Raw genomic sequence first — 25,670 nt, 5'->3', positions numbered from 1 at the left:
ACTTTGGGTTTTCAGGAAAATAAGCAAAAGAGAGCTAGCTGTCTCCCTAACCATGGTGAGGACTGAAGGACTCAGAGTTGCTGAGTTTCAACTGTGGTGTTGTGCAGCCAAGAAAGTTGGAGTGTGGTTGCTAGTGGATTGGCAGATGGACAGGGACTGGCAATGAGGTAGACTGCCCTCCTTCTTTCATATCCCATCTGTGCTTCAACAGTTGCCAATTCAAGCCTCAGTGTTGAAGATACATTTAATTTTTATTATGAAAATTTCAAACATATCCAAAGGTAGATATATTTAATAGTGTACTGGAAAGAACATGTTGGGGAATATGCGCAACATTCAGACACAACATTTTAGATTTTTTACCACATTTGATTCAGTTGTTAAGTTTTCTTTCCTTCCTCCCTCCCTTCCTTCTTTTCCTGAAGAATTTCAAAGCTGATTTCTAACTATATGTCATTTCAACCTACATATTTAGTGTGTAACTCTAAAAAAATGTAAGTTTTTCCTATATTTTCTTACATTAGGCATGATTCATTAGAATCATTTAATAATCAGTCTATATTTAAATTTTCCTTAGTGTCTCCAAACTGTTTTTGTTATAATTGACTTATCAATTATAACAAACCCATGAATCTCACCTTTAATATAATCCAGTTAAAATGAACAGATATTTATCAAGTGCTGAACATATGGGAGAAATTTTGATTCTCAAGCATGGCCTCTCATGTTGATGAACTTTTCATGCATATCTGAACTTTTATCTTCCTTCCTAACTTATAATCTTTATGTTTCTTTATCTCACAGTATCCAATACAGTGGTCTGTATATAATAGGGCCTTAATAAACCTTTGATGTATATTTGCTGTCTGCCTGCCTGATTGGGAGCTAGCATATTTGGCTTTTGTTGGAGATGTAAACTTATTATGTAGTCACAGATAAACCACTGCTGGGAACCTAGACATTCACAGAGGGGAATTCATCTGTGGTTAGTAAACCATTGTGTTCTAGATGTCATTAGGACCCAGAACAGCATTGTTCTAGTATCTTCACCCTGTAAAATATATGCAGCAGTGTTTTCTTTTCACATTCTTAGATTTGAAGAATTCTAGAAAGTATTCTTTGACCTACAAAGCTAGAAGGAAAAACATTACCTAAATTTCAGATGTGTATGAGAAATAAAAACTAGCCTTGACTTCATTAAACAGTTCCTTTTCAATGGGTTATATTGAGTATCCCTTTTGAAGGAGAAATTTAGAGTACCTTACACCAGCTTGCATTTTATGTGTATTCATAACATTCTAGTCAAATTGGAACATTAGGCTGTGCTTTTACGTTTTCACACTGAATTTGTATTGTTTTTTCCCCTTCTGGAAGCCCCAGTGGATTCATTACTGTATGGCAGCAACTTTATCAAAGTAAAGGCTTTTGTACAAACTACTTAAGCAATGTTATCATTTGTTAAAATTGAACGTGGAAGTAAAATATCTGGAGATAATATGCAAATATTTATTTATCACCAAAATGTAAATTTGTTGTAACCTGTATGCAGTTACTTGTATTGATTTCTAGATGAAAGAAAATCTCTGATGACATTATTTGGGTATTAGTTCCAGAGAAAACTTCTTAAAGCTTTTTATTTTTTTGGACATAGATATTTTAATTTTTCAAAGTGAAAAATGATATTAACTAAGTTAAATTGCATATCAGCACACCGTATTATTATATATCATATAATGTTAATTTTTCTACTTGTGATTAAGATCTCTAGGTTTTTAAAAACATATAAGCAAATTTCATCAATTTAGTTTGTGACTCAATGAAAGATAATAAATTAAGTTTTTGGTAAATGCTATTTTAGAACTTTTTGTTAGGTTTTTGAGGTCTTGATGTATTTAAATTATCTTCTAAAACAATCTGCAGTCTGGAATTTATTGCATAGCAAAGTTGAAATTTTTTCCAGAGAAATTACCATTTTAGCATAAGAATCTTGTTTATAATAGTTAAAAATATGTGAGGTTTTCTGGAAAGGTGAATTATGAAGTTTATTGAATACCTGTTTGGCTTTTATACAGAAGTTATTTTTTTGTAAGTTACTTCTGTTAGCTCAGAGAAGGAAAACTCTGACTCCCAAAAACCTCCGCTGCCTTGCGGCATACCTCTTCAGGGGAAAGGCTAAGGGAGTAAACCCCGACAGAAAATCCGGAGCCGGAGTCCCTAAGGCGGTTTGACGTTGTAGTCAACACCGACAACTCCTGCGGCGCACCTGAAGCCAAGCTGTATTGACTCCGTCTTTCCCTTGGATCCTTCAGCTGCGAAGAGAGGGGGGGTCTGCCGCATGGGCAACAGCAGACCCTCCATATCACCCTGCCCAGGCTCTGTAGCTTCAGCTCCACTGGAGAGGACACTCCAGCGTCATTGCAAGATGTCGATTTAACACGGGAGGAGACAGATACTGTGTCACTCCCGAGTTGGACTGCACAGCCATTCTCGGCGGTGCAGATAGACTCTTAAGAAGCTACACCATCCTCTCTCGAGACGGATGGCTGCCGACGACGACTTCTGTTAGCACAGAATCAAAGTCCTTCAGCACAGCAGTCTTTCTAAATTTATTTTACTTTATATTAAAATTTTGTTAATTTAATTTTTTATAGCAATCTTATTAAATATTAACAAATAACTTAGGGTAGCTGCTAACAAACTATTGAACCATGGCTCTGTAAGAACTTGCGTGAGACAAGGGGTGGGTGAATAGGAAAAATGATTCTGAAAGCATCTGTTCTAGAATTTAAGTCTTGAAGGAATCAGAATAGGTCATATGGAAAGCCAGCAGACACAGATGCAAGGTGACAGCAGACACAGATGCAAGGTGAGTACCAAGATAGGAGCAGCATGTCCAAGAGCAGTACCTGGAGCCAAAGGCTTGGGCCTGTGTAGACAGGTGAGATGTAGAGATGAACAGCAGAAAAATTGAATCAGAGTGTGTGCCATGTACACAGCATGTGAAAACAGATTAAACATTTTTACTTTCAGTGATATTTTGCTTCCATTTACTTTGGCCAGTCTTTTGACACTTAGAGCAGTAGAAGGAAGCTTCTGACATAGCTGGCCTGATCTTTCAGCTAGCAAGCACTCCAGCAGCAACACAAAGGCTGTTGAAGCTGGGAACAAACCAAACACTGGAAAAAACACTGGGTAGCAAAGGCTAGTTCCAGCCATGGACTTAAGCACATTATGCCTGCGGCCTGTTGTGTTCAGGGCAGGTACAGGCCCACACAAACATGAGAGGTGGTAAGTGTTCACCTGGCTCCAAAGATATGCCATGAACAGTACTAGACCAGTGCTTCTGAGTGAGGCCCATAAGTTACTGTTGATTTGTCATAATGTGGTAGTCTCTGGTATCAGAAGAAAAAGCAATGAATATTTCAAAAACACTGCACATATTTTAACTATGAGATTTGTGATAGTTAACAGAAATTCTATAATGAATATATTTTCAATGTTTCATATATTATAAAAACTATAGCTCATTCTGACTAAAATTCTCTTAAAAAGTACAATTTCTTTGATATATAGCTTGTACATTGTTTAAAGTTTTTTCTCCTCTGTATTATATATCCCTAGTCCCTTAAAAGTAGTTGGTTCACTGAAGCTTAAAAGTAGCAATGGAAATAGCACCACAAAACTATAAATAATTATGTAAGACTAAATGGTAAACAGTCCACAAGTGAGTACCAGATGGGAATCTGTATGTTCTGAGACAAGTGAAATAGCCAGTATCACACAAAAGCAAAAAAGGAAACTAGGGATAGAAGTATCATGCTTTATATCTGGAAACTGGATTTAGTTGTACCACATACCCATTCATTGGTAGTACCCAGTATATTGTCATTGTGAAATTTTACTAACGTAGCAAGAAGCTAATGAAGTTTTCTAGTTTTTTTAGAGCTTTTTTTTAAGTATATTATTGATTATGCTATTATAGTTGTCTCAGTTTTTTACCCCTTTGCCCCCTCTGTCCAGTACATCCCTTCCTTCCAGCATTCTCCCCGACCTTTAGTTCATGTCCATGGGTCATGCATATTAGTTCTTTGGTTTCTCCATTTACTTTACTATTCTTAATGTCTCCGTGTCTATTTTGTACCCACCAGTTATGCTTCTTGATCCAGGTACCTTTTCCCCCATTCTCCACCTTCCACCTCCCCACTGATAACTCTCCATCTGATCTCTATATCTATGGTTCTGTTTCTGTTCTAGTTGTTTGCTTAGTTTGGTTTTTAGATTCATTTGTTGGTAGTTGTGAGTTGGTTGTCAGTTTGCTATTCATAGTTTTGATCTTCTTGTTTTTCTTAAACATGTCCCTTTAACATTTCATATAATAATGGCTTGGTGATGATGAATTCTTTTAATTTTACCTTGTCTGGGAAGCACTTTATCTGCCCTTTCAATCTAAATGATCGCTTTGCTGGATAGAATAATCTAGGTTGTAGGTCCTCGCTTTTGATCATTTGAATAATTCTTGCCAGTCCCTTCTTGCCTGCAAACTTTCTTTTGAGAAATCAGCTGTTAGTCTTATAGAAACTCCTTTGTACATAACTCTCTGCTTTTCTCTTGCCACTTTTTAGATTCTCTCTTTATCTTTAACCTTTAACATTTTAATTATGATGTGTCTTGGTGTGGTCCTCTTTGAGTCTAGCTTGTTTGGGACTCTTTGCTTCCTGGACTTGTATGTCTGTTTCCTTTGCCAAATTAGGAAAGTTTTCCTTCACTATTTTTTCAAATAAGTTTTCAATTTCTTGCTTTTCCTTGTCTCCTGGCACCCCTGTGATTTGGATGTTGGTACATTAAAAGTTGTCCCAGAGTTTCCTTCGCCTCTCATTCTTTTCAATTCTTGTTTCTTCATTCTGTACTGGTTGACTGTTTATTTCTTCCTTATGTTCCAGTACATTGATTGAACCCCAGCTTCCTTCACTTCGCTATTGTTTCATGTGGATTTCTTTGCATTTCATTTAGTGTACAGCCTTCCCTTCTTCCCTTATGTGTTTGCCATACTCAATCATTTCTGTGAGCATTGTTATCACCAGCATTTTGAATTCTGTGTCTGTTAGGTTGGCAATCTCCTTTTCACTTAAGTTCTCCCTCTGGAGCCTTGATCTGCTCCCTCTTTTAGGCCATGCTTCTCTGTCATCTCAACTTGACAGCCTCCAGTGTTTGCCTCTGTGTCGTAGGCAGAGCTGCCATACCTGTTACATTGTAAGGGGCAGAGCTTTAAGTGTTTGGTCAGTGCTGAGCAACCAGTTTCACAGCCTTGTAGCACTGTATGTGGGGGAGGGGTTGGAGAGGGAACGCCACTTGCTCAGCACTCGCCCCTTTTCCAGTCATCTCACCCACTTCCCATATGCTACTGGAGACCGTCTAGCTGTTGCCCTGGTGACGATTTCCAGAGGGAGAGGGTTTGTGAACATTCTAGGACCATGTTAGCCCTCTAAATGGACTGTCCCGAGAAACTAGCAGTTTCTTGTTCTACCCCAACCCCCACTGGTTTTCACAGCCAGAAGCAATGAGGCTTTATTTTCCTGGCACTGGTCTGGCCTGGGGCTGGAATTGCTCCCCAGGTGTCCCTCCCCACTTTTATAATGTGTCACCACTCATTCTGCTGGCTGGCCACAGCCATTGCCTTGCCACTACTACCACACTGTGTCCTTTCTGTCCCAGCTCAGTGTCTCTGCTCCTCCTACTTGTCTGAATGAGTATTGCTTCTTTATATCTTTATTGGACTTCTGTGCAGTTCAATTTTCTGGTAGTTTTGCTTGTTTTCTGTTTTGAAGTAGATGTACTCCGTCTTATGTTTGGGTAAGGAGGTAAAGCGTGTCTACCTATGCCTCCATCATGGCCAAAAGTCCCTCTAATTTTTTTAAACAAAGCATAATGACATCTGATAAAGTATTCCACATTTTCAGATACAGAATGCCTGTTCAACTCTCTTGCTCATTTTTCTACAGGCTTTAAGAAAAACTGACTTACAAGAACCCTCTATATAATGTGTAATGTAAGCCTTTTGCACTGATGTGGCATTTCAGTTATCTTCTCTTGTGTTGTGACTTTCCTTTCTTTCTTTTAATGATGCTTTTTGAGGAACAAAAGTCATCAGTTTTAATGTAGTCAAGTTTATCTGTCTTTGTCCTTATGTTAACTTGATAATAAATCTAGATACCTAGAAGAATAAGTGTCCCACCTTGTACTTTCTCAGAAAGGTCTTGACTGCTCTTAGTACTTTGCACTTCCATGCACATTTTGGAATCAGCTTGTGAATATTCTAAAAATGTGTGTGATTTTGATGGGAATTCATTGACTTTATAAGTCAAGAGAATTGGTATTGTTATAACATTGAGTCTACAATACATGAACACAGCACATCTCTCTTAGGTTTATCTTAATTTTTCTCAATAATGCTTAGTTTTCTGTGTAAAGGTATTTTATTTTCGTCGTCGGCAGCCGTCCGTCTCGAGAGACGATGGTGTAGCTTCTTAAGAGTCTATCTGCACCGCCGAGAATGGCTGTGCAGTCCGACTCGGGAGTGACACGGTATCTGTCTCCTCCCGTGTTGAATCGACATCTTGCGATGTCGCTGGAGTGTCCTCTCCAGTGAAGCTGAAGCTACAGAGCCTGGGCAGGGTGATATGGAGGGTCTGCTGTTGCCCATGCAGCAGACCCCCCCTCTCTTTGCAGCTGAAGGATCCAAGGGAAAGACGGAGTCAATACAGCTTGGCTTCAGGTGCGCCGCAGGAGTTGCCGGTGTTGACTACAACGTCAAACCGCCTTAGGGACTCCGGCTCCGGATTTTCTGTCGGGGTTTACTCCCTTAGCCTTTTCCCTGAAGAGGTATGCCGCAAGGCAGCGGAGGTTTTTTGGAATCAGAGTTTTCCTTCTCTGATGTGCCCTGACTGGAAGATCGAACCAGCGACACTTAGCTCGCAGGCCGACGCTCAATCCACTGAGCCAAACCAGCCAGGGTTTATTTTATTTTAATTTAGTGTAAATAGTATCTTTAATATTTTTCATTTTCCACACGATTATTGATGAAATATACAAATGCAGTTGACTTTTGTATCCTACCTTTTAATATAGAGAAGTTATGCTCATAAATTTTTACAATTTATTTGTAAGGTTTTCTTGGATTTCACACATATATATTTCATATCAGCAAATAATGAGTTTGTTTTTACACTTTAACTTATATACCTTTTTCTTTCTTGCCTTATTGCTCTGTCCAGGATTTGTAGTAAAATGCTAAATACTGGTAAAAATTGAGGTCTTCCTTGTTATGTTGTAATTTCAAAATCAACATTAAGTATAATGTTTGCTGAGTTTTGCTGTAGGATTTTTTCGTTTTCTTTTGTTTTGTTTTGTTTTTGGTAAAGTGCTCTTTATTATACTAAGGAAGCTTCCTTCTTTCCCTAAGAGTTTTTATTATAAATGTACATTGAGTTACATCAAATGATTTTGTTCCATTTATTATGATGGCCACATGGTTTATCTCCTTAACCCATTAATATAGCAATTTCCATTAATTGATTTTGTTTGACATTCAAATGTTAGACCTGCCTTGCATTTCTGGAGTAAACCTAACTTTCTCATGATTCTTTTTATATATTGTTTTGTTTAATGTACTATTATATGGTTTAAACTTTGCATTTATATTTATGAGTGAAACGGGTCTGTAAATTTTATTTCTTATACAGTTCTTGTTGGATTTTGGAATCAAAGTTGATTCCTCACTGAGTAATTGAGGCCTGATTCCTTTTTTTCTAATCTTGGATGAATTAGCATTATTTTTTAATTTTGGATAGAACTTCTTGGAGAAGCTCTTAGCTTTTTTGTGGAATTTTAAAAAATTATGGTTTTAACTTTTTTAGTAATAATAAGCCTATACAGTTACTGGTTTATTCTTACTTTTTTTTTTTTTGATAATTATATTCTTTAGAATTTTTTCATTTTATCTTAATTTTCATAAAATTTTAACTGAAGTATTTAATATTCCTATTTTATAATGTTACAGAAGCTATTTTAATCTTCCATTTTCATGCTTATTTCTGTCTTCTTTTTTTTTTCCCCAATCAGTCTTACTTTTGGTTTATCAGTTTATTATTCTTTGAAGGGAACCAGCTTTTGGCTTTTTGAACTTCTCTTTTGTACTTCCTTCTCCGTTTCCTTAATTTCTGCATTTGTCTTTATTCTTCTGTTTTCTTTGGATTTATTTTTTTCTTAATAAATCTTTATTATCCGCACCTGGGGGATATGTTTATTGATTTTTGAGAGAGGGGAAGGAACAGGGAGAGAGAGGGAAAGAAACATCAATATGAGAGAGAAGCACCAACTGGCTGTCTTTGGTACGTACCTTGACTGGGGACCAAAGCCAGGTATGTGCCCTGACCAGGAACCAACCCCAAGACGTTTCAGTTTATGGAACAACATGTCAATCAACTGAGCCACACCGGCGAGGGGTTAATATTTCTTAAGATGGATGTTTAGCTCATTATTTTTCAGTCTTTTTTTTTTTTTTTTTTAAGTATGTTTCATTGATTATGCTATTACGGTAGTTCCATTTTTTTATTCCCCTTTGCTCCCTTCTGCCCAGTACATCCCTCCCCTTCAGCAATCCCACCCACCTTAGTTCATATCCATGGGTCATGCATATAAGTTCTTTGGCTTCACCCTTTCCTATATTATTCTTAACTTCCCCCTGTCTATTTCGTACCAACCGATTATACTTCTTGATCCCTGCACCATTTCCCCATTTCTCCCCCTTCCCCCTCCCAGCTGATAACCTTCCGAATGATCCCCATACCTATGATTCTGTTCCTATTCTGGTTTCCTGAGGATTTTGTTTTTATTTTTCAGATTCAGTTGTTGATAATTGTGAGTTTGTTGTCATTTTAGTGTTCATAGTTTTGATCTTCTTTACTTAAATAAGTCCCTCATAATGGTTTCGTGATGATGAACTCTTTTAGCTTTACCTTGTCTGGGAAGCACTTCATCTGCACTTGCATTCTAAATGATAGCTTTGCTGGATAGAGTAATCTTGGTTGTAAGTCCTTGCTGTCATCACATTGAATACTTCTTGCCAGTCCCTTCTTGCCTCCAAAGTTTCTTTTGAGAAATCAGCTGATAGTATTATAGGCACCTCTGCTTTTCTCTTGCTGTTTTTAAGATTCTCTCTTTATCTTGAATTTTTGGCATTTTAATGATGATGTGTCTTTGTGTCTTCCTTTTTGGGTCTAGCTTGTTTAGGACTCTCTGTGTTACCTGAACATATATGTCTATTTCCTTTGCCAAATTCAGGAAGTTTTCCTCCATTATTTTTTCACATAAGCTTTCAATTTCTTGCTCTTCCTCTTCTCCTTCTGGAACCCCTATGATTCGGATGTTTGCACGTTTAAAGGTGTCCCAGAGGTTCCGAAGCCTCTCCTCATTTTTTTCAATTCTTGTTTCCTCATTCTGTACTGGTTGTTTTTTTCTTCCTTATGTTCTAAATCATTGATTTGAACCCTGGTTTTCTTCCCTTCACCATTGGTTTTGTGTGGATTTGCCTTTGTCTTACTTAACATAGCCTTTATTTCGTCTCTTATGCATTTGCTGTACTCAAGCATATCTGTCAAGCCTGTGAGCATCTTTATCAACAGTGTTTTGAACTCTGCATCTATTAGGTTGGCTCTCCCTATTTGTTAGGTTGGCCATTTCTTCGTCGCTTAGTTCTCTCACTGGAACTTTGATTTGTTCCCCCTTTTGGGCCATACTTCTCTGTCTTCTCATCTTGACAGGCTCCTGTGTTTGTTTGCCCCAGTGTCTTAGGTAGAGCTCTTGCTCCTGTTACATTGCAAGGGGTGGAGCCTTAGGGATTCATCAATACAGGGCTACCCATTTCACTACATTGTGGTGCTGTATGTGAGGGAGGGGTCTGAGAGGGAATAATGCCATTTGCCCAGCACTCGCCCCTTTTCCAGGCACTTCTCCCACTTCCATATTGTACTGGCGCCCTACTAGCTGTTGCCCTGGCTGTCGTTCCCAGAATGGGTGGATCTGTGGATGTTCTAGGACCGTGGGGGCCCTTTAAACAAGCAGACTCTGCTGAGAGACTGGCAGTTTCTTCCTCTGCCCCAGCCCTCACTGTTTTGCACAGTCAGAATCAATGAGGCTTGATTTTCCCTGGTGCTGGGACTGTGAGCTTTGCAGTCATGTTAGGAGCTGGGAACACTCCCCAGGTGTCCCTTCTGAGTTTTTTAAAACTTGTAACTGTGCTTTCCGTTGACCTGCTGCCACCACTACACTTTGTTCTCTCCGCCCTGGCTCTGTCCCTCCAACCTGTCTGGATGAGTATTTCTTCCTTATATCTTTGATGGACTTCCATGCAGCTTGATTTTCTGAAACTTCTGGTTATCTCTAATTTTGAGGTAGTTGTATTCCTTCTTAGTCGTGGAGGGAGATCCAGCAAGTCTGTCTAGGCCTCATTCTTGGCCAGAAGCTATTTTTTTTTTTTTGTCTTTCTTTAAGCGTTTATGGCTGTATATATATATTTTAGGTTCTCCAATAGCTGCATCCTTCAAGTTTTGGTATATTTTATTTCCATTATTATTATTTTAAAATATTTTCTAATTCCCACTAGGGTATTTCTTTTGCCCATAGATTATTAGATTACGCTGTTTAATTTTCAAAATTGTGATTACCTTCTTGTCTGTTTCTTCAATCACTTTTTGAAACCACTGTAAAAACAAATCCCACTGTGAGTTATGTATTTTCTATTTTTGTCTGGTAATGTTTTTTTTTTTTTTTTGCTTCAAATTTATGTTTTATATTTGTCTTACCTCTTGGCATGTGCATCTCTAAAGAGCATTACCCAACTCAGAAAATGTATGTGTGGATATAAGTTGAGTGATAAACATTTAAATATATGTATATACATATATACACACATGTGCAACACTTACTAAAGAGAACTATGGAATAGTTCTAATGATAAAAACCTGTTTATTGAGCAATATGATTAATTATACACTAGATTTTTAATTTATTTTTATTTTTTTATGTTATCCTTTTTTTCTAAATTTTTTTTTATTACAGTTGTCCCACTTTTTCCCCCATTGCTTACCCCAACCCTGCCAACCCCTTCTCCCACAGGAAATCCCCACCCCGTTGTCCATGTCCATGGGTCATTTATACTCATTCCTAGGCTTAACCCTCCCCCTTCTTACCTCCCTTCTTTCCCTCCCCCTTGTCACTGTTAGTCTTCTCCTTGTCTATTTGTCTCTGGTTCAATTTTGCTCATTTGTTTGTGTTATTCATTGGTTTACTGTTTTAGGTGATATCATATGGTATTTGTCTTTCATTGCCTGGCTTATTTTACTAAGCATAATTCTCTCTAGGTCCATCCATGTTGTTGCAGATAGTAGGAGATCTTCTTTCTTTCTGCTGCATAGTATTCCATTGTGAAAACATACCACAGTTTTTTGATCCACTCATCTACAGGTGACCACTTAGGTTGTTTCTAGCTTTGGCTATTGTGAATAGTGCTGCTATGAACATAGGGGTGCATAAGTTCTTTGGAATTGGTGTTTCGGGATTCTATGGGTATAAACCTAGCAATGGGATTGCTGGATCAAAAGGCAGTTCTATTTTTAATTTTTTGAAGAAATTCCATACTGTTTTCCATAGGGCTGCACCAGTCTGCATTCTCACCAACAGTGCACTAGGGTTCCCTTTTCTCTGCATCCTCACCAGCACTTGTTGGTGGATTTGTTGATGATGGCCATTCTGACTGGTGTGAAGTGGTATTGCATTGTGGTTTTAATTTGCATCTCTCTGATGGCTAGTGATGTTGAACATTCTTTCATATGCCTATGGACCCTCTCTATGTCCTCTTTGGAGAAGTGTTTGTTCGGGTCCTTTGCCCATTTTTTAATTGAGTTGTCTGTCTTCTTGGTGTTGAGTCATATAAGTTCTTTATATATTTTGGAGATCAGACCCTTGTCTGAGGTATCATTGGCAAATATGTTTTCTCATACAGTTGTTCCCTTTGCATCATGCTGATGTTTTCTTTTACGAAGCAGAAACTCTTTAGTTTGATGTAGTCGCATTTGTTTGTTCTTTCCTTTATTTCTCTTGCCTTAGGAGATATATTGGTGAAAATACTGCTACGTGGGATATCTGAAATTTTCCTGCCTATGTTTTCTTCTAGGACTTTTATGGTGTCATGGCCTACATTTAAGCCTTTTATCCATCGTTAGTTTATTCTGGTGTATGGTGTAAGTTGGTGGTCTAGTTTAATTTTTTTTCATTTCCTAGTCTAGTTCTCCCACGACCATTTGTTGAAGAGGCTCTTTTCACTCTAGTTTATGTCCCCCCCCCCCCATTGTCAAATATTAGTTGACCATACAGACCTGGGTTTATATCTGGGCTCTCTATTTTGTTCCATTGATCTATATGTCTGTTCTTATGCCAGTACCAGACTGTTTTGATTACAGTGGCCTTGTAATATAGTTTGATATCAGGTATTGTGATTCCTCCTACTATGTTCTTCTTCCACAAGATTGCTGTGGCTATTCGGGGTCTTTTTTGGTTCCATATACATTTTTGAAGTATTTGTTCTAGGTCTGTGAAATATGTCATTGGTATTTAAATAAGGATTGCATTGAATTTATAAATTGCTTTGGGTAGTATGGATGATGTATTTTTTTAAAATATGCTTCATTGATTGTGTTGTTACAGTTGTCCCAATTTCCTTTCCCTTTGTGCCCCTCCACCCAGTGACCCTCTTTCCTCCAATTGTCCCCATCCGTCTTAGTCCATGCCCATTGGTTTTGCATATAGTTCTTCTCAGCATCTTTTTATCTACTCCACTCCCTCCTACTATGCTTCTTAATTCCTGTACCATCTCTCTTCCTTTTCCCCCTTCCACTTCCCTGCTGACCTTTCCCCATAATTTTCCCCATACCTATAATTCTGTTCACACTCTCGTTGCCTACTTAGTTTGTCTTTGTTTTGATTCCCTAGCTTCTGTTGTTGGCTGTTATGATACAATTTTCATTTTAATGTTCATAGTTTTGATCCTCTTTCTCCTAAATAAGTCTCTTTCACATTTCATACAACAGTGGTTTGGATCTGATGAACCCCTTGAGTTTTACTTTGTCCTAGAAGCACTTTCTCGGCCCTTCTATTCTGAATGACAGCTTCGCTGGATAGAGTAATTGTGGTTGTAGGTTTTTGCTTTTCATTACTTTGAATATTTCTTGCCAGTCCCTTCTTGCCTGTAGAGTTTCTTTTGATAATTCAACTGAGAGTCTTATGGGACCCCTTTGTACATAATTATTTTCTTCTCCCTTGCTGCTTTTAAGATTCTCTCTTTATTCTTAATTTCTGACATTTTGATTATAATGTGTCTTGGTGTGGTTCTTCCTGGGTCCAGTTGTTTTGGAACTCTCTGTGCTTCCTGGACCTGTAAGTCTATTTCCTTCCCCAAGTTAGGGAAGTTCTGCTTCATTATTTTTTCACATAATTTTTCAATTTCTAGTTGTTCTTCTTCATCTTCTGGCAACACTATGATTCGGATGTTGGTGCGCTTATAGCTATCTCATAGGTTTCTGAGTCTCTCCTCATTTTCCTCACTTTTTGTTTCCTCTTTCTGCACTGGTTGACTGTTTGTTCCTTCCCTATGTTCCGATTTGTTGATTTGATACCCGGTTTTCTTTCCCTCACCACTAGTTTTGTATGTGTTTTCATTCATTTCAGCAGGACTAGCCTTCATTCCTTCCCCATCTTGTTTAAGATCTGCCGTTAGGTCTGTAAGCATTCATATAACCAAAGGTCTGAACTGTGCCTCAGAAATTTTTCCTGTGTGCTGAGCCTTTATATTAGATATTTGCTGTCTGGTCAGCTGCGTGATTGGGATCTCTGTCATGATCTGTGCCATCCTGCCAGTTTTGTGTTTACCTTTGTTTCCTGGGCAGGGCTGTCACACCTCCTACGCTATAGGGTGCGGAGCTCCATGCACTCATCAAAACTTGGCGACTCATCTCACCACACTGTGGCGTTTTGCATGGGGACAAGGGTCCAAGATGGATTCCTCCCATTCACTCACTGCCAAGAAACTGGGAGGCCTCCTCCTCCGTCCCCACGCCCTCTGTCTCTCATAGTCTGAGGCGGTGGGAGTCTGCCTTTCCTGGCGCTGGAACCGCAAGCCAACGTGTCTGGTCTGCAGCCGGGTGTGCTCCCCAGGCACTTATTGCCTCCTCTTAAATACAGGTGTCTGTGCTTACTGCTGTCCCACTGCTGCCACCACCAGCACAACTTGACCTCTCTACCCTGGCTTCGACCCCCCGCACGCTACCGGACAAGCACCACCCCTCCATAACTTCATACGTTGGACTTCCATGCAGCTCTAACCTCTGGAACCTCTGGTTAACTCTGGTCCTGCAGCAACTGCATTCATTCCTAGCCGCAGAGGGAGACAGAGCGTGCCAGTCTAGGCATTCATCTTGGCCAGAAATTTGGATGATGTATTTTAATGATGTTGATTCTTCCCATCCATAAATATGGTATATTCTTCCATTTTTTTTTTTTTTTGTATCTTACTTAATTTCTTTCTTTAGTGTTACTGTAGTTTTTCAACTACAAGTCTTTTATCTCTTTGGTTAAGTTTATTCCTAGAGACTTTATTTTTCTTGTTGCTATAGTAAATGATACTTTTTTCCTAGTTTCTATCCCTGATATTTTATTGCTGGTGTACAGCAATGCCTTAGATTTCTGAATATTGACTTCATACCCTGCTATTTTGCCAAATTCACTTATTAGGTCGAGTAGTTTTTTGTTTTTGTTTTTTGTAGAGTCTTTCGGGTTTTTTATGTACACTCTCATGTCATCTGCGAATAATGACAGTTTTACTTCCTTCTTTCCAATTTAGATGCTTTGTCTTTCTTTCGCTTGTCTGATTGCTGTGGCTAGAACTTCCAAGACTATATTGAATGGGAGTGGAGAGAGTCGACATCCTTGTCTTGTTTCTGATATCGGGGAATGTTTTCAGTTTTTGCCCATTGAGTATGATGTTGGCTTCAGGTTTCTCATATATGGCCTTTATTATGTTGAGATATGCTCCCTCTATTATCATTTTGCTGAGTGTTTTCATCATAAATGGGTGTTGTATTTTATCAAGTGTTTTTTCAGCATCTATTGATATGATCATATGATTTTTGTCTTTCATTTTGTTTATGTGGTGTATTACATTTATTGATTTGCAAATATTAAACCATCCTTTCATACCTGGGATGAATCCCCCTTGATTGTGGTATATGATCTTTTCAATGTGTTGCTGGATCCTGTTTGCCAATATTTTGTTGAGGATTTTAGCATCTATGTTCATCAGTGATATTAACCTGTAGTTTTCTTTCTTTGTTGTGTCTTGACCTGGTTTTGGAATTAGGGTAATACTGGCTTCATAGAAAGAGTTTGGGATTTTTCTCTCTTCTTGGATTCTTTGAAATAGTTTGAGAAGGGAAGGAGTTAGTTCTTCCCTAAATGTTTTGTAAAATTCACCTGTGAAGCCATCCAGTCCAGGGCTTTTGTGTGCTGAGAGTGTTTTGATTACTGCTTCAATTTCACTAGCTGTTATAGGTCTGTTCAGGCTTTCTGCTTCTTCTTGATTCAGTTTCGGAAGATTATATGTTTCCAGATATTTGTCCATTTCATCTGGGTTGTCAAATTTCTTGTGATACATACAGTTGTTCGTAGTAATTTCTTACAGTCCTTTGTAGTTCTGTTATATCAGTTGTGATTTCTCCTCTTTCGTTTCTGATTTTGTTTATTTGCATCCTCCCTCTTTTTTTCTTGATGAGTGGCTAAAGTCTTGTCAATTTTGTTTATCTTTTCAAAGAACCATGTCTTGGTTTTATTGATCTTTTGAATTGTTTATTTAGTCTGTATATCTTTTAATTCTGCTCTGATCTTGATGATTTCGTTTCTTCTACTCGCTCTGGGCTTTGTTTGTTGTTGTTTCTCTAGTTCTTGTAACTGTAGGGTTAGTTTTTATTTGAGATTCTTCTATCCTTTTTAGGTAGGCCTGTATTCCTATGTACTTACTCTCAGGACTTCTGAGTCCTTTTATCATAAATGGGTGTTGTACTTTATCAAGTGTTTTTTCAGCATCGATTGATATGATCATATGATATGGGTTGTGTATTCATTATCATTTGTTTTCTGAAACGTTTTGATTTCTTTCTTAATGTCATTATTAACCCATTCATTACTTAATAGCATGTTATTCATTCTCCATGAGTTTTAATGTTTTTGAATTTTTTCCTTGAAGTTGATTTCCAGTTTCCAGCCATTGTGATCTGAGAAGATGCTTGATATAATTAAAATTTTTGAATTTGTTGAGGCTTGTTTTGTGTCCTATCATGTGGTCTGTCTTTGAAGATGTTCTATGTGCACCTGAAAAGAATGTATATTTTGCTTCTTTGGGGTGAAAAGGTATATATAAGTCAATTAAGTTCATTTGATCTAGATTGTTGTTCAGTGCCTCAATATCCTTGATGATTCTTTGATTTGAAGATCTGTCCATTGTTGACAATGGGGTAATAAAGTCCCCTACTATGAGTGTGTTGCTGTGTATATCCTTCCTGAATTCTTTCAAAATTTTCCTTACATATTTGGGTGCTCCTCTATTGGTCCATATATGTTTAGAAGGATTATATCATCTTGATGGATTTTTCCCTTAAGTATTATGAAATGTCCATCTTTGTCTCTTTTTATGGTCTTTGCTGTTTTGTCTGGTATAAGTATTGCTACTGTACCTTTTTTTTCATGTCCATTTGCTTGGAATACTTTTTTTAATCCCTTCACTTTCAGTCTGTATAGATTTTTTGTTTTGAGGTGTGTCTCTTGTAACAGCATATATGTAGGTTATGCTTTCTGGTCCATTCAGCTACCCTGTGTTTTTTGATTGGTGCATTTAATCCATTAACATTTAAGGCTTTTGTTGGTAGGGACTTATTCACTGTCATTTTCCCCCTTGTACCTGTTTTCCTCTCTTTCTCTCTTTGTTTTATCTTCCTAGAGCAGACCCTTTATCATCTCCTGCAATGCAGGTTTGGTGGAGATGTATTCTTTTAGCCTTCTTTGGTGTTGGAAACTCCTATTTCACCTTCCATTTTGAATGAGAGCCGTGCTGGGTAGAGTATTCTTGGTTGTAGGCCTTTGTTTTTCATTGCTTGGAATATTTTTTACCATCCCCTTCTGGCTTGTAGTGTTTCTGTTGATAAATCTGATGATAGCCTTATCAGAGCTCCCTTGTATGTTACTAGCTGTTTTTCTCTTGCTGCTTTTAGGATTCTCTCTTTGTCTTTGAATGTTGCCATTTTAATTATGATGTGTCTTGAAGTGGGTCTGTTGGGGTTCATCTTCATTGGGACCCTCTATGCTTCCTTGACTTGCGTGACTTTTTCTCATCAAGTTAGTAAAATTTTCTGTCATTACTTTTTCAAAGAAGTTTCTGTCCCTTGCTCCTCTTCTTGTCCTTCTGGTATTCCCATGATACAGATATTACGTTTTATGTTGTCCTGCAGCTGTCTTAGAACCTCTTCATTCTTTTCTGTCTTTTTTTGTTTTGTTGTACTGTCAGGCAATTTTTGTGTACGTTGTCCTCCAGCTCACTGATCTGATATTCTGCTCCCTCTAGCCTGCTTTTAATTCCTTCTACTGGATTCTTCAATTCAGAAATTGGTGCTCTTATTGGTAGCTTCCATGTCCTTTTTCATGCTGGTGTAATTCTCAGTAAGTCCCTTGTAGTTTCCCTGGAGTTCTTTGTAGTTTTCTTTTAGCTTGCTGAGCTCATTGAGCTTCCTTATAATCCATGTTTTGAATTCCAGGTCTGATAGTTTGCTTTCCTCTATTTCATTTAGCACTCTTTCTGGGGATTCCCCCTTTCCTTTCGATGGGGGGTTGTTTCTCTGTCTATTCATTTTTGTGACTCTTGTTGTTTGTTTCTGCTTCTTAGATTGATATGCCCTTCCTGGATCTGCCCCTGTTGGTGTCAGATTGTGTCCCAGTCTGGGCCTATGCAGCCTGTTGGAGACTGCCAGAGATCTACTGCCTTTGTCTCCTTTAGTTGTTAATCTATTAAATCTGTGATCAGCCATCAGGCTTAAGCCTTGAGGGGGGGGCTGATTAATTCCTGCTGGTGGGCCTTTTGCTTCCCCTCAAGCGGACGCCACTTGGTGGGCAGTGCTCTGTCTGCAGTACGGGAAATGAGTCAGCACTGGGCTGCAGAGGCTGCTCTCTTAGCTTTCTCCTCAAATCCAACACCCCAAACTCTCATAAGCGTTCTGATCCTCTCTGCCATCCCTCTGCTTGAGCCCAGGATAAGTGGGTGCCAATATATTTTCGTACATGATCCCTTTAAGAGCTCTTTGTCTCCAGCTGTTTCTTTTAGGCCAGCCAAAAAAAAAAAAATCCTGCAGCTTTTCACTTTTTAAAGCTGGTGCTATCTTTCTGCTCTGTTGCTATAGGCTGGGAGGCCCTGCTGCAGGTTTAGACCCTGCCCTTCTCAGGGGGAATCTCTGGCTGCTGAGCTGTTTCTCAGTCCCTTCAGCTGCCACCCGTGGGAGCCCAGCCAACCCTTTCATGTCTCTGCAGTCCTTACCAGTTACGTTGTGATGAAGCGGCCTTTTCTGTCTGTCCATGGTTATAAACCTTCTCTCTAGCTAGAGTTCAGTTGGTTATTCCAAATGATTTCTCCATAATTAAGTTGAAGTTCCAGATTGGTCCTGGGAGGAGGTTAGTATAGTTTCCACTTACTTCTCCGCCATCTTGGATCTTGGTCCACTACAGTTGACGTAAATTTTCTTATTTAATTTTCAAAGCAGCACTATGAGGTAGTTGTATTACTCTTTTTTACAGATGAAAAAACTGAGGCTTAGAGATATTAAAGAATTTCAATCAGTTCATATAGCAAGGAAGTTGTAGAATTGAATTATATACCCCAACTTGACTTGGAAGTCTTTGTTCTTAACCACAATATTTTACTAACCTCTGTGTATTAATTCTTTAGTAACTGCTTAATATAAATCTGTGTAAACTTGCTAATGCAATGTGAGCATTATTTTAAATGGCACCAACATGAATATCAACCCTTTCAGTGAAGAACAATGGGGAAAAATTGGGACAACTGTAATAGAAACAACAATAAAAAACAGAAAAGAATACTAAATGCAGTTAGAACCAACATATACTCTATTATAATGTGAATTTTGTTTTTCTGCCTATATAATTAATACAAGCTTATTGTTTAAAAAATCAAATAGTACAGAAATATGTAAGGAAGTAAAAATCTTCTAAGAGCCTATAATTGTAAGATAACGTTCATATTTTGAGAACCATATTTACATATTTTTCTCCATGCATATTTTCATTTGTATATAAAATATTACATAAATGCAATCTTATCAAATTGTTTTTATTATGGAGTGAACTTTATATTTTTGAATGCTAAAGAACAGAATACATTGCTTTATGATGTTAAGGAGTTCCTATTTGTCTCAAAAACTCTTACTAATTTCATACTTTAATCTTATCAGGTCAAGGTAGGCAATGAAGTTGCTACTGGAACAGGACCTAATAAAAAGATAGCCAAAAAAAATGCCGCAGAAGCAATGCTATTACAGCTTGGTTATAAAGCATCCACTAGTCTTCAAGATCAACTTGACAAGGTGAGAGTTAAGTTTACATGTAGAACTCCTATTCTGTCAGAATATTAAAGTGATGAACAAATTCTGTTCCAAAGTTCCTTGACTCTTAAGTAATGTCTTAACTGGTGTTAAAGTAGACATCAAATTTTGAGTTTTCTAAGGCAGTACTCTATAACTGAAAGATAGATTCTCCAGTTACAAAATAACATCTGTTTGTGCTGTCAAGATGAAGAAGTATTAATATACTTATAGTATATCTTATAGTTAGCAAATACTAAAAGTTTGTTGTATGGCTGTATGTATTTTTTATAATACAAATTAGTAATCTTTAGCTTATTGACTGATGGGTTTTGCCATGTAGACAGTTTTAATTTGTGCTAAATTTTTAAGAACAGAGGTTAGCTTTTATTTCTGAACTACACCTGCAAACACTGGAAATAAAGATCCTGAGTTATCCCATTTGGGTAGGAACTATATTGGACAGACACTCTATAAACTAATTTTTCTATTTACTTAAAATTTAAAGGTAAACTCAGAGGGTGTTTATTTTCTGCCAAGACTTGTGTTCATAGTTTTCTGTTTCTTCTGCACAGTTAATTATATCATTACCACCTGCCTCTGGTACAAGAGAGGCAGGGAACCCTGAATTTAGGACTTGGCAGATAACTTGGCAAGAACCGGTTTAATTTCATTTTGTATTAAATTATCAATTCACCTATGCACATGTAGGAATTATTATTAACATTTTCTTTGTATGTAAATTTACAAAACTGGCTGAATAATTATTTCTATTAAAAACAATCTGCTTTTTTTCCATCCCATTTTCTCACCTAAGGATTCTGTTTCAGAGATATTTTCAGTTTCTGTAGGAACACATTTCTCTAGAAACAAAACCACCTATTAAACATTTAGATACACTTTTTAAGACAACTATTAATACGTAGGCAATTATTTTGAGTGATTAAAAATTATTTGTCTGTGGTATTGCTAGAGATTTCAGTTCTGTTTTTATAACCTGGGTAGTCAATTCATTTTCTTCCTTAAAAATATTTGTAACATGAAACCTAAAATGTATTCAAGTTTCTATAGTTCTTATATTGTGTATCTGTTGTTTTAACAACGCATTTATATTGACTTAGACTTGGTGATTTATAAAAATATGTCAAAATAAATCTCAGACATTAATTTGTAAGTTAAATGAAAACGAAACAACAGAAGACAACATTAATTTCATTAATTTAAAAAACATTTTTTATACCCATTGTATTATTAGTCAGGGTTCTCCAGAGAAACAGAGCAACAGGATATATGCATTATACACATGTATACATGTATGTACACATATATATGTACATACATATATACAGATAAGCATCACACGGAGACCTATTTTAAGGAATTGGCCCATTCAGTGGTGGAGGCCTGGCTAGTACATCTGCTAGGGAGGCCAGTTTGGCTGGAGACTCTGGCAGGTGTTGCAGTTTGGGGGCAGTCCTACTGGAGAGCTCCCTCTTGCTCTCAGGAGGTCAGCCTTTCATCCAGTTGGGCCTTCAACTCATTAGGCCACCCACATGATGGAGAGCAATCTGCTTTACTCACAGTTCAATAATTTAAATGTAAGTCTCTCCCAAAACACTCTCACAGAAACACCCATAATAATGTTAGATCAAGTATCTAGGCACAATAGCCCAAACAAGTTGACATATTGCCCCCACTAACTGTCAACTACTTAATAGCTGAAGACAATATGATTGAAATTTGGTCCCTGTACTTAGGGAACCGAGCACTAAGTGCTGGGGTGAGGAGCTTTAATCGTATAACAAAAATTACAGAATCCTGGAACCTAGAGAACGTGAAGATGAATCTGAAAAGTCAGGTATAGCAAAGAAAACAGTTGGGAGAATTATTAATTTAAGATTGAACATGAAAGTGACATGATCTGGTTTGTATTCTTCAAAAGAAAGTCCTAAACATAATGGAGTGAATAGATGTGAGCAGGATGAGTAGGTGAATTGTTCAGGTAAGACATACTGAGGGTCTGGACTAAGGCAGTGGTGGTGAGCAGAGGGGAAAGACAGCAGAGATATTTCTGAATTGTCTGTGGTTAGACTTCAGGAGCACATCATGTGCCTAGGGTACACAGGAAGAGAGAGAAGTAGAGAATGACTAGGAAAGAGGTGGCAGCCAGATGAGACTGAGATAAAATTGGACGACCGAGTACTTTGACTTGTCAATAAGATCTTTAGAGAATTTTTAAAACTTTCAAAAGCAGTATTTATTTATTTATTTTTCCTTTGCTCAAAGGTATTTTTTTAATTGTATTTTTTCCATTACCATTTAGTCCCCTTCTAACCCCTTCCCCCAGCAATCACTACACTGTTGTCCATGAGTCTTTTCTCCTTTTTGCTCAATCTCTTCACCCCCTCACCCCCATCTTAGCTGTCATCCTGGTCTCTATCAATGAGTCTGTCTCTGTCATGTGGTATCTGTCTTTCTCTGACTGGTTTATTTCACTTAGCATGTTCTCCAGGTCCATCCATACCGTCACAAGGGTAACATTTTATTTTCTTATGGCCAAGTAGTATTCAGTTGGGAAAAAAAATTAAAAATGGATCTGCCTTTTGACCCAGTGATCCAACTTCTGGGAATATATCTGAAGGAATGCAAACAGGAATTCAAAAGAACATAAGCACCCCTATGGTCATTGCAGTGTTATTTACAATCCCCAAAATATGGAAGCAGCCCATGTCCATTAATAGATGAGTGGGTAAAACAACAATGGGACATTTACAAAAAAAGCAGTATTTAAAAAGCTTTTTTCTTTTCTTAAATAAGCAAAATATGTACATGGTTGAAAGAATTAAAATTTTACAAAAGCCCTGGCTGGTGTGGTTCAGTGGATCGAGGCCAGCCTGCGAGCTGGAGGGTTGCTGGTTTGATGCCTGGTTGGGGCATGTACCTGGGTTGCAGGCTGTGTCCCAGGTTAGGGGTGTATGAGGGGCAACCAAACATTAATGTTTCTGTCCCTCTCTCTTCCTCCCTTCCCCTCTCTCTAAAAATAAATAAATGAAATCTTTAAAAAAAGAAAAGCAGCATTCTTAAAAAGAAATTACAAAAGAGTAAACTGAAAATAATGTTAGTCTCATATATTAAAAAAATGTTAATCTGAGACACTTAGATTCTAAGTCTCTCTTCCTAAAGGCGTCTCCCACAAGGAGTTAATATTTGTATAGCATTTAAAATAGTGTCTGAAATATAGTGACTATTATATGAGAATTTGATAACAATAAAATAAATATCCTCACAGAGAAATTCTGTGTGTATGTACTAAAATACCCCTATTCTTTAAAAAAAATTCAGATTTATTGAGGTGCAGTTCAATGATTTTGACAAATATGTTTGCGCATGTCTGTGTATACACTCACTAACTACCACCAGAGTTAAGATTGATAACATTTCTGTTACCCCAAAAAGTTTCTTAATGCCCACTTGTAGTTAACCTCTTCCCCTGTCTTCAGCCCCTGGCAAGCATCGATCTGATTTCTGTCTATAATTTTGCCTTTTCCAGAACTTCATATAAAAATGAATCATACAGTATGTAGCTTTTTGTGTCTGGCTTCTTGTTGCTGAGATTTATCATGATGTTGCACTTATTGTTGTTTTGTTCTTTACAAATGTTTGGGTTTATATTTTGAGGCTATTATAAAATGTTTATAAAGATTATGTGTAAGTCTTTATATGTACATGTTCTAGTATATTCTGTATGTACATATTTGTATAGTAAGTCCATGTGTAACTTTAGAAGAAGCTCTGAGGATGTTATCCAGAGAAGCTGTACCATTTTGCATTCCCACCAGCAAAACTGGAGACTTCCAGTTACCCCATATCTTCTCCAGATCTTGATGTTATTGGTTTTGATTATATTAGTAGGTGTATAATGTTATCGCATTGGACTTTAATTTGCATTTCCCTATAATGTTGAGTATCTTATGTGTTTATTCCCCATTCGTATCTCTGTTTTGAAGTGTCTGTTCAAAACTTTTGTCTCTTCACTATTATCTTGAAACTTCCTTTTGCCTCTCTCCCTTGTTGAGTTGCCTGTTTTCTGGACAGCTTTCATTGTTCTTGATTTACTTCCTTGTTTTGATGGAGCATATACTTTTAGTAGCTTTCTGATTGTATATCTGAAATACCTTTACATTTCCTACATACTTACTTGGTTTATAGTTCTCTAAGATATAATTGTAAAATGGAAATAATTTTTTCACAGGGTTTTGAACACATTTCCCCAAATTATCTAGCTTCCAGCATTACTTTTAAAACTCCAGTTGCCCTCTGATTCTGCAGTCTGTATATGAAACTTTTCCATTTCTTTTCCCTTTTCACGCTTTCCCAATTTGTCTTTTCCCAGGGGTTTGGAAATGTTGTGGGTGATTGACTTGATGTGTGTATTCTTTGATCACGTGTTTGGGGTGTTTGGGTTTCAATCTAGAAATTTATATAGTTTTAAACTGGGAAATTTCTTATGTTATTTCTTTGATAATTTCTTTCATTCCATTTTTGCTATTATTTCCTTCTGTGATATCCGGTAGTCTTCTGATCTTCCTTCGTTCCTTCCTTTCTTCCTTCCTTCCTTCCTTTGTCTTTTTATTTGTATATCTTTTTCTTTTTGTTCTATTTTCTAGGAGATTTCATCAGTTTTTTCTTTCGTCCTCTGAAGTTTTTACTTTGGGTCTTTATATTTTTTATGTCCCAGAGTTCTTTCTTATTTCCAGAATATTCCTTTTTATAGCCTCCTCTTCTTGTTTAATGGGTATAATAATTTTTTATGTCTCTGAGGATTTTTTAACCCTGTTTTTGAAGTTCTTTTCTGTTCCTATATTGTCTTTGCCATTCCTTTTGGGTTAGAGGCCTAGGTGCTGTCCTCTGAGGCCCAAATGAAGAAGGGAACTGGGGACCTTAGCTTCTGTAATGTAACCTCAGACTCCATCTCCTAACTGCTCTGTTGTGGGGATGATCTCATCCTCAGTTGTGCTTGGTGTCCAGAGTCTTATTTTTTTAGCCTAAGAGAAACTTTGTAGGAAATCTGTCCACCTGTGGTCAAAAAAGCAACCTGGAGATTTCGTAGCACCTTGAAAGACTTCTAAACAATTGTCCTGTTTCAGGCCCTTCCAGGGTTCATCTTTTTTTTTTTTTTTTTTTAATGTGTTTTATTGATTATAATATTACATTTGTGTCAATTTCCCTTCCCTCTGCTCCCCTCCACCCGGTGGCCCCCCTCCCTCCAGTTGTCCCCCCCTTTTAGATCATGTCCATTAGTTGTGCATACAGTTCTTCTCAACCTCTCTCTGTCTATTCCATTCCCTCCTACCATGATCCTTAATGCCTATATCATCTCCCTCCCTCTCCCCATTCCCCCTCCCCGTTGACCTCCCCCCAACATGTTCCCCATACCCATAGCTCTCTTTCCAGTCTCGTTGCCTGTTTAGTTTGCCTTTGTTTCAATTCCCTAGCTTCTGTTGTTTCTTGTGATGCAGTTTTCATTTTAGATTTCATTGTCTTGATCCTCCTTTTTCTAAACCAGTCCCTTTAACATCTCATACAACAGTGGTTTGGATCTAATGAACTCTTTCAGTTTTATTTTGTCCTGGAAACACTTTCTCTGTCCCTCTACTCTGAATGACAATTTCGCTGGATAGAGTATTCGTGGTTGTAGGTTTTGGATTTTCATTACTTTGAATATTTCTTGCCAGTCCCTTCTTGCCTGTAGGGTCTCCCTTGAGAAGTCAGCTGATAGTCTAATTGGGACCCCTTTGTACGTAATTCTTTTCTTCTCTCTTGCTGCTTTTAAGATTCTCTCCTTATCTTTAATCCTCGACATTTTGATTATAATGTGTCTTGGAGTGGTTCTCCCTGGGTCCAGCTTCTTTGGAACTCTCTGTG

At 37.7% G+C, this 25,670-nt stretch overlaps 1 protein-coding gene across 6 annotated transcripts in view; it reads left to right on the top strand.

Annotated features, from left to right (window-relative positions):
- Positions 1-25,670, top strand: part of STAU2 (staufen double-stranded RNA binding protein 2) — a 390,312-nt gene that overhangs the window by 125,272 nt on the left and 239,370 nt on the right. For 5 of the 6 annotated variants that reach the window (XM_090283733.1, XM_090283736.1, XM_090283732.1 and 2 more), the window contains one exon: positions 19,617-19,748. The exons of the other annotated variant lie outside the window; for it this stretch is intronic. In XM_090283733.1, coding sequence (XP_090139859.1) covers positions 19,617-19,748 — 132 coding nt within the window. The remainder of the gene's footprint in view (positions 1-19,616; positions 19,749-25,670) is intronic. 6 annotated transcript variants of the gene reach the window in all.

Source organism: Furipterus horrens, unplaced genomic scaffold (assembly GCF_987537825.1).
Source record: "Furipterus horrens unplaced genomic scaffold, mFurHor1.1.pri manual_scaffold_7, whole genome shotgun sequence".
NCBI lineage: Eukaryota > Metazoa > Chordata > Mammalia > Chiroptera > Furipteridae > Furipterus > Furipterus horrens.
The sequence above is the reverse complement of the archived record's forward strand: the minus strand, read 5'-3'. Positions and strand labels throughout refer to the sequence as shown.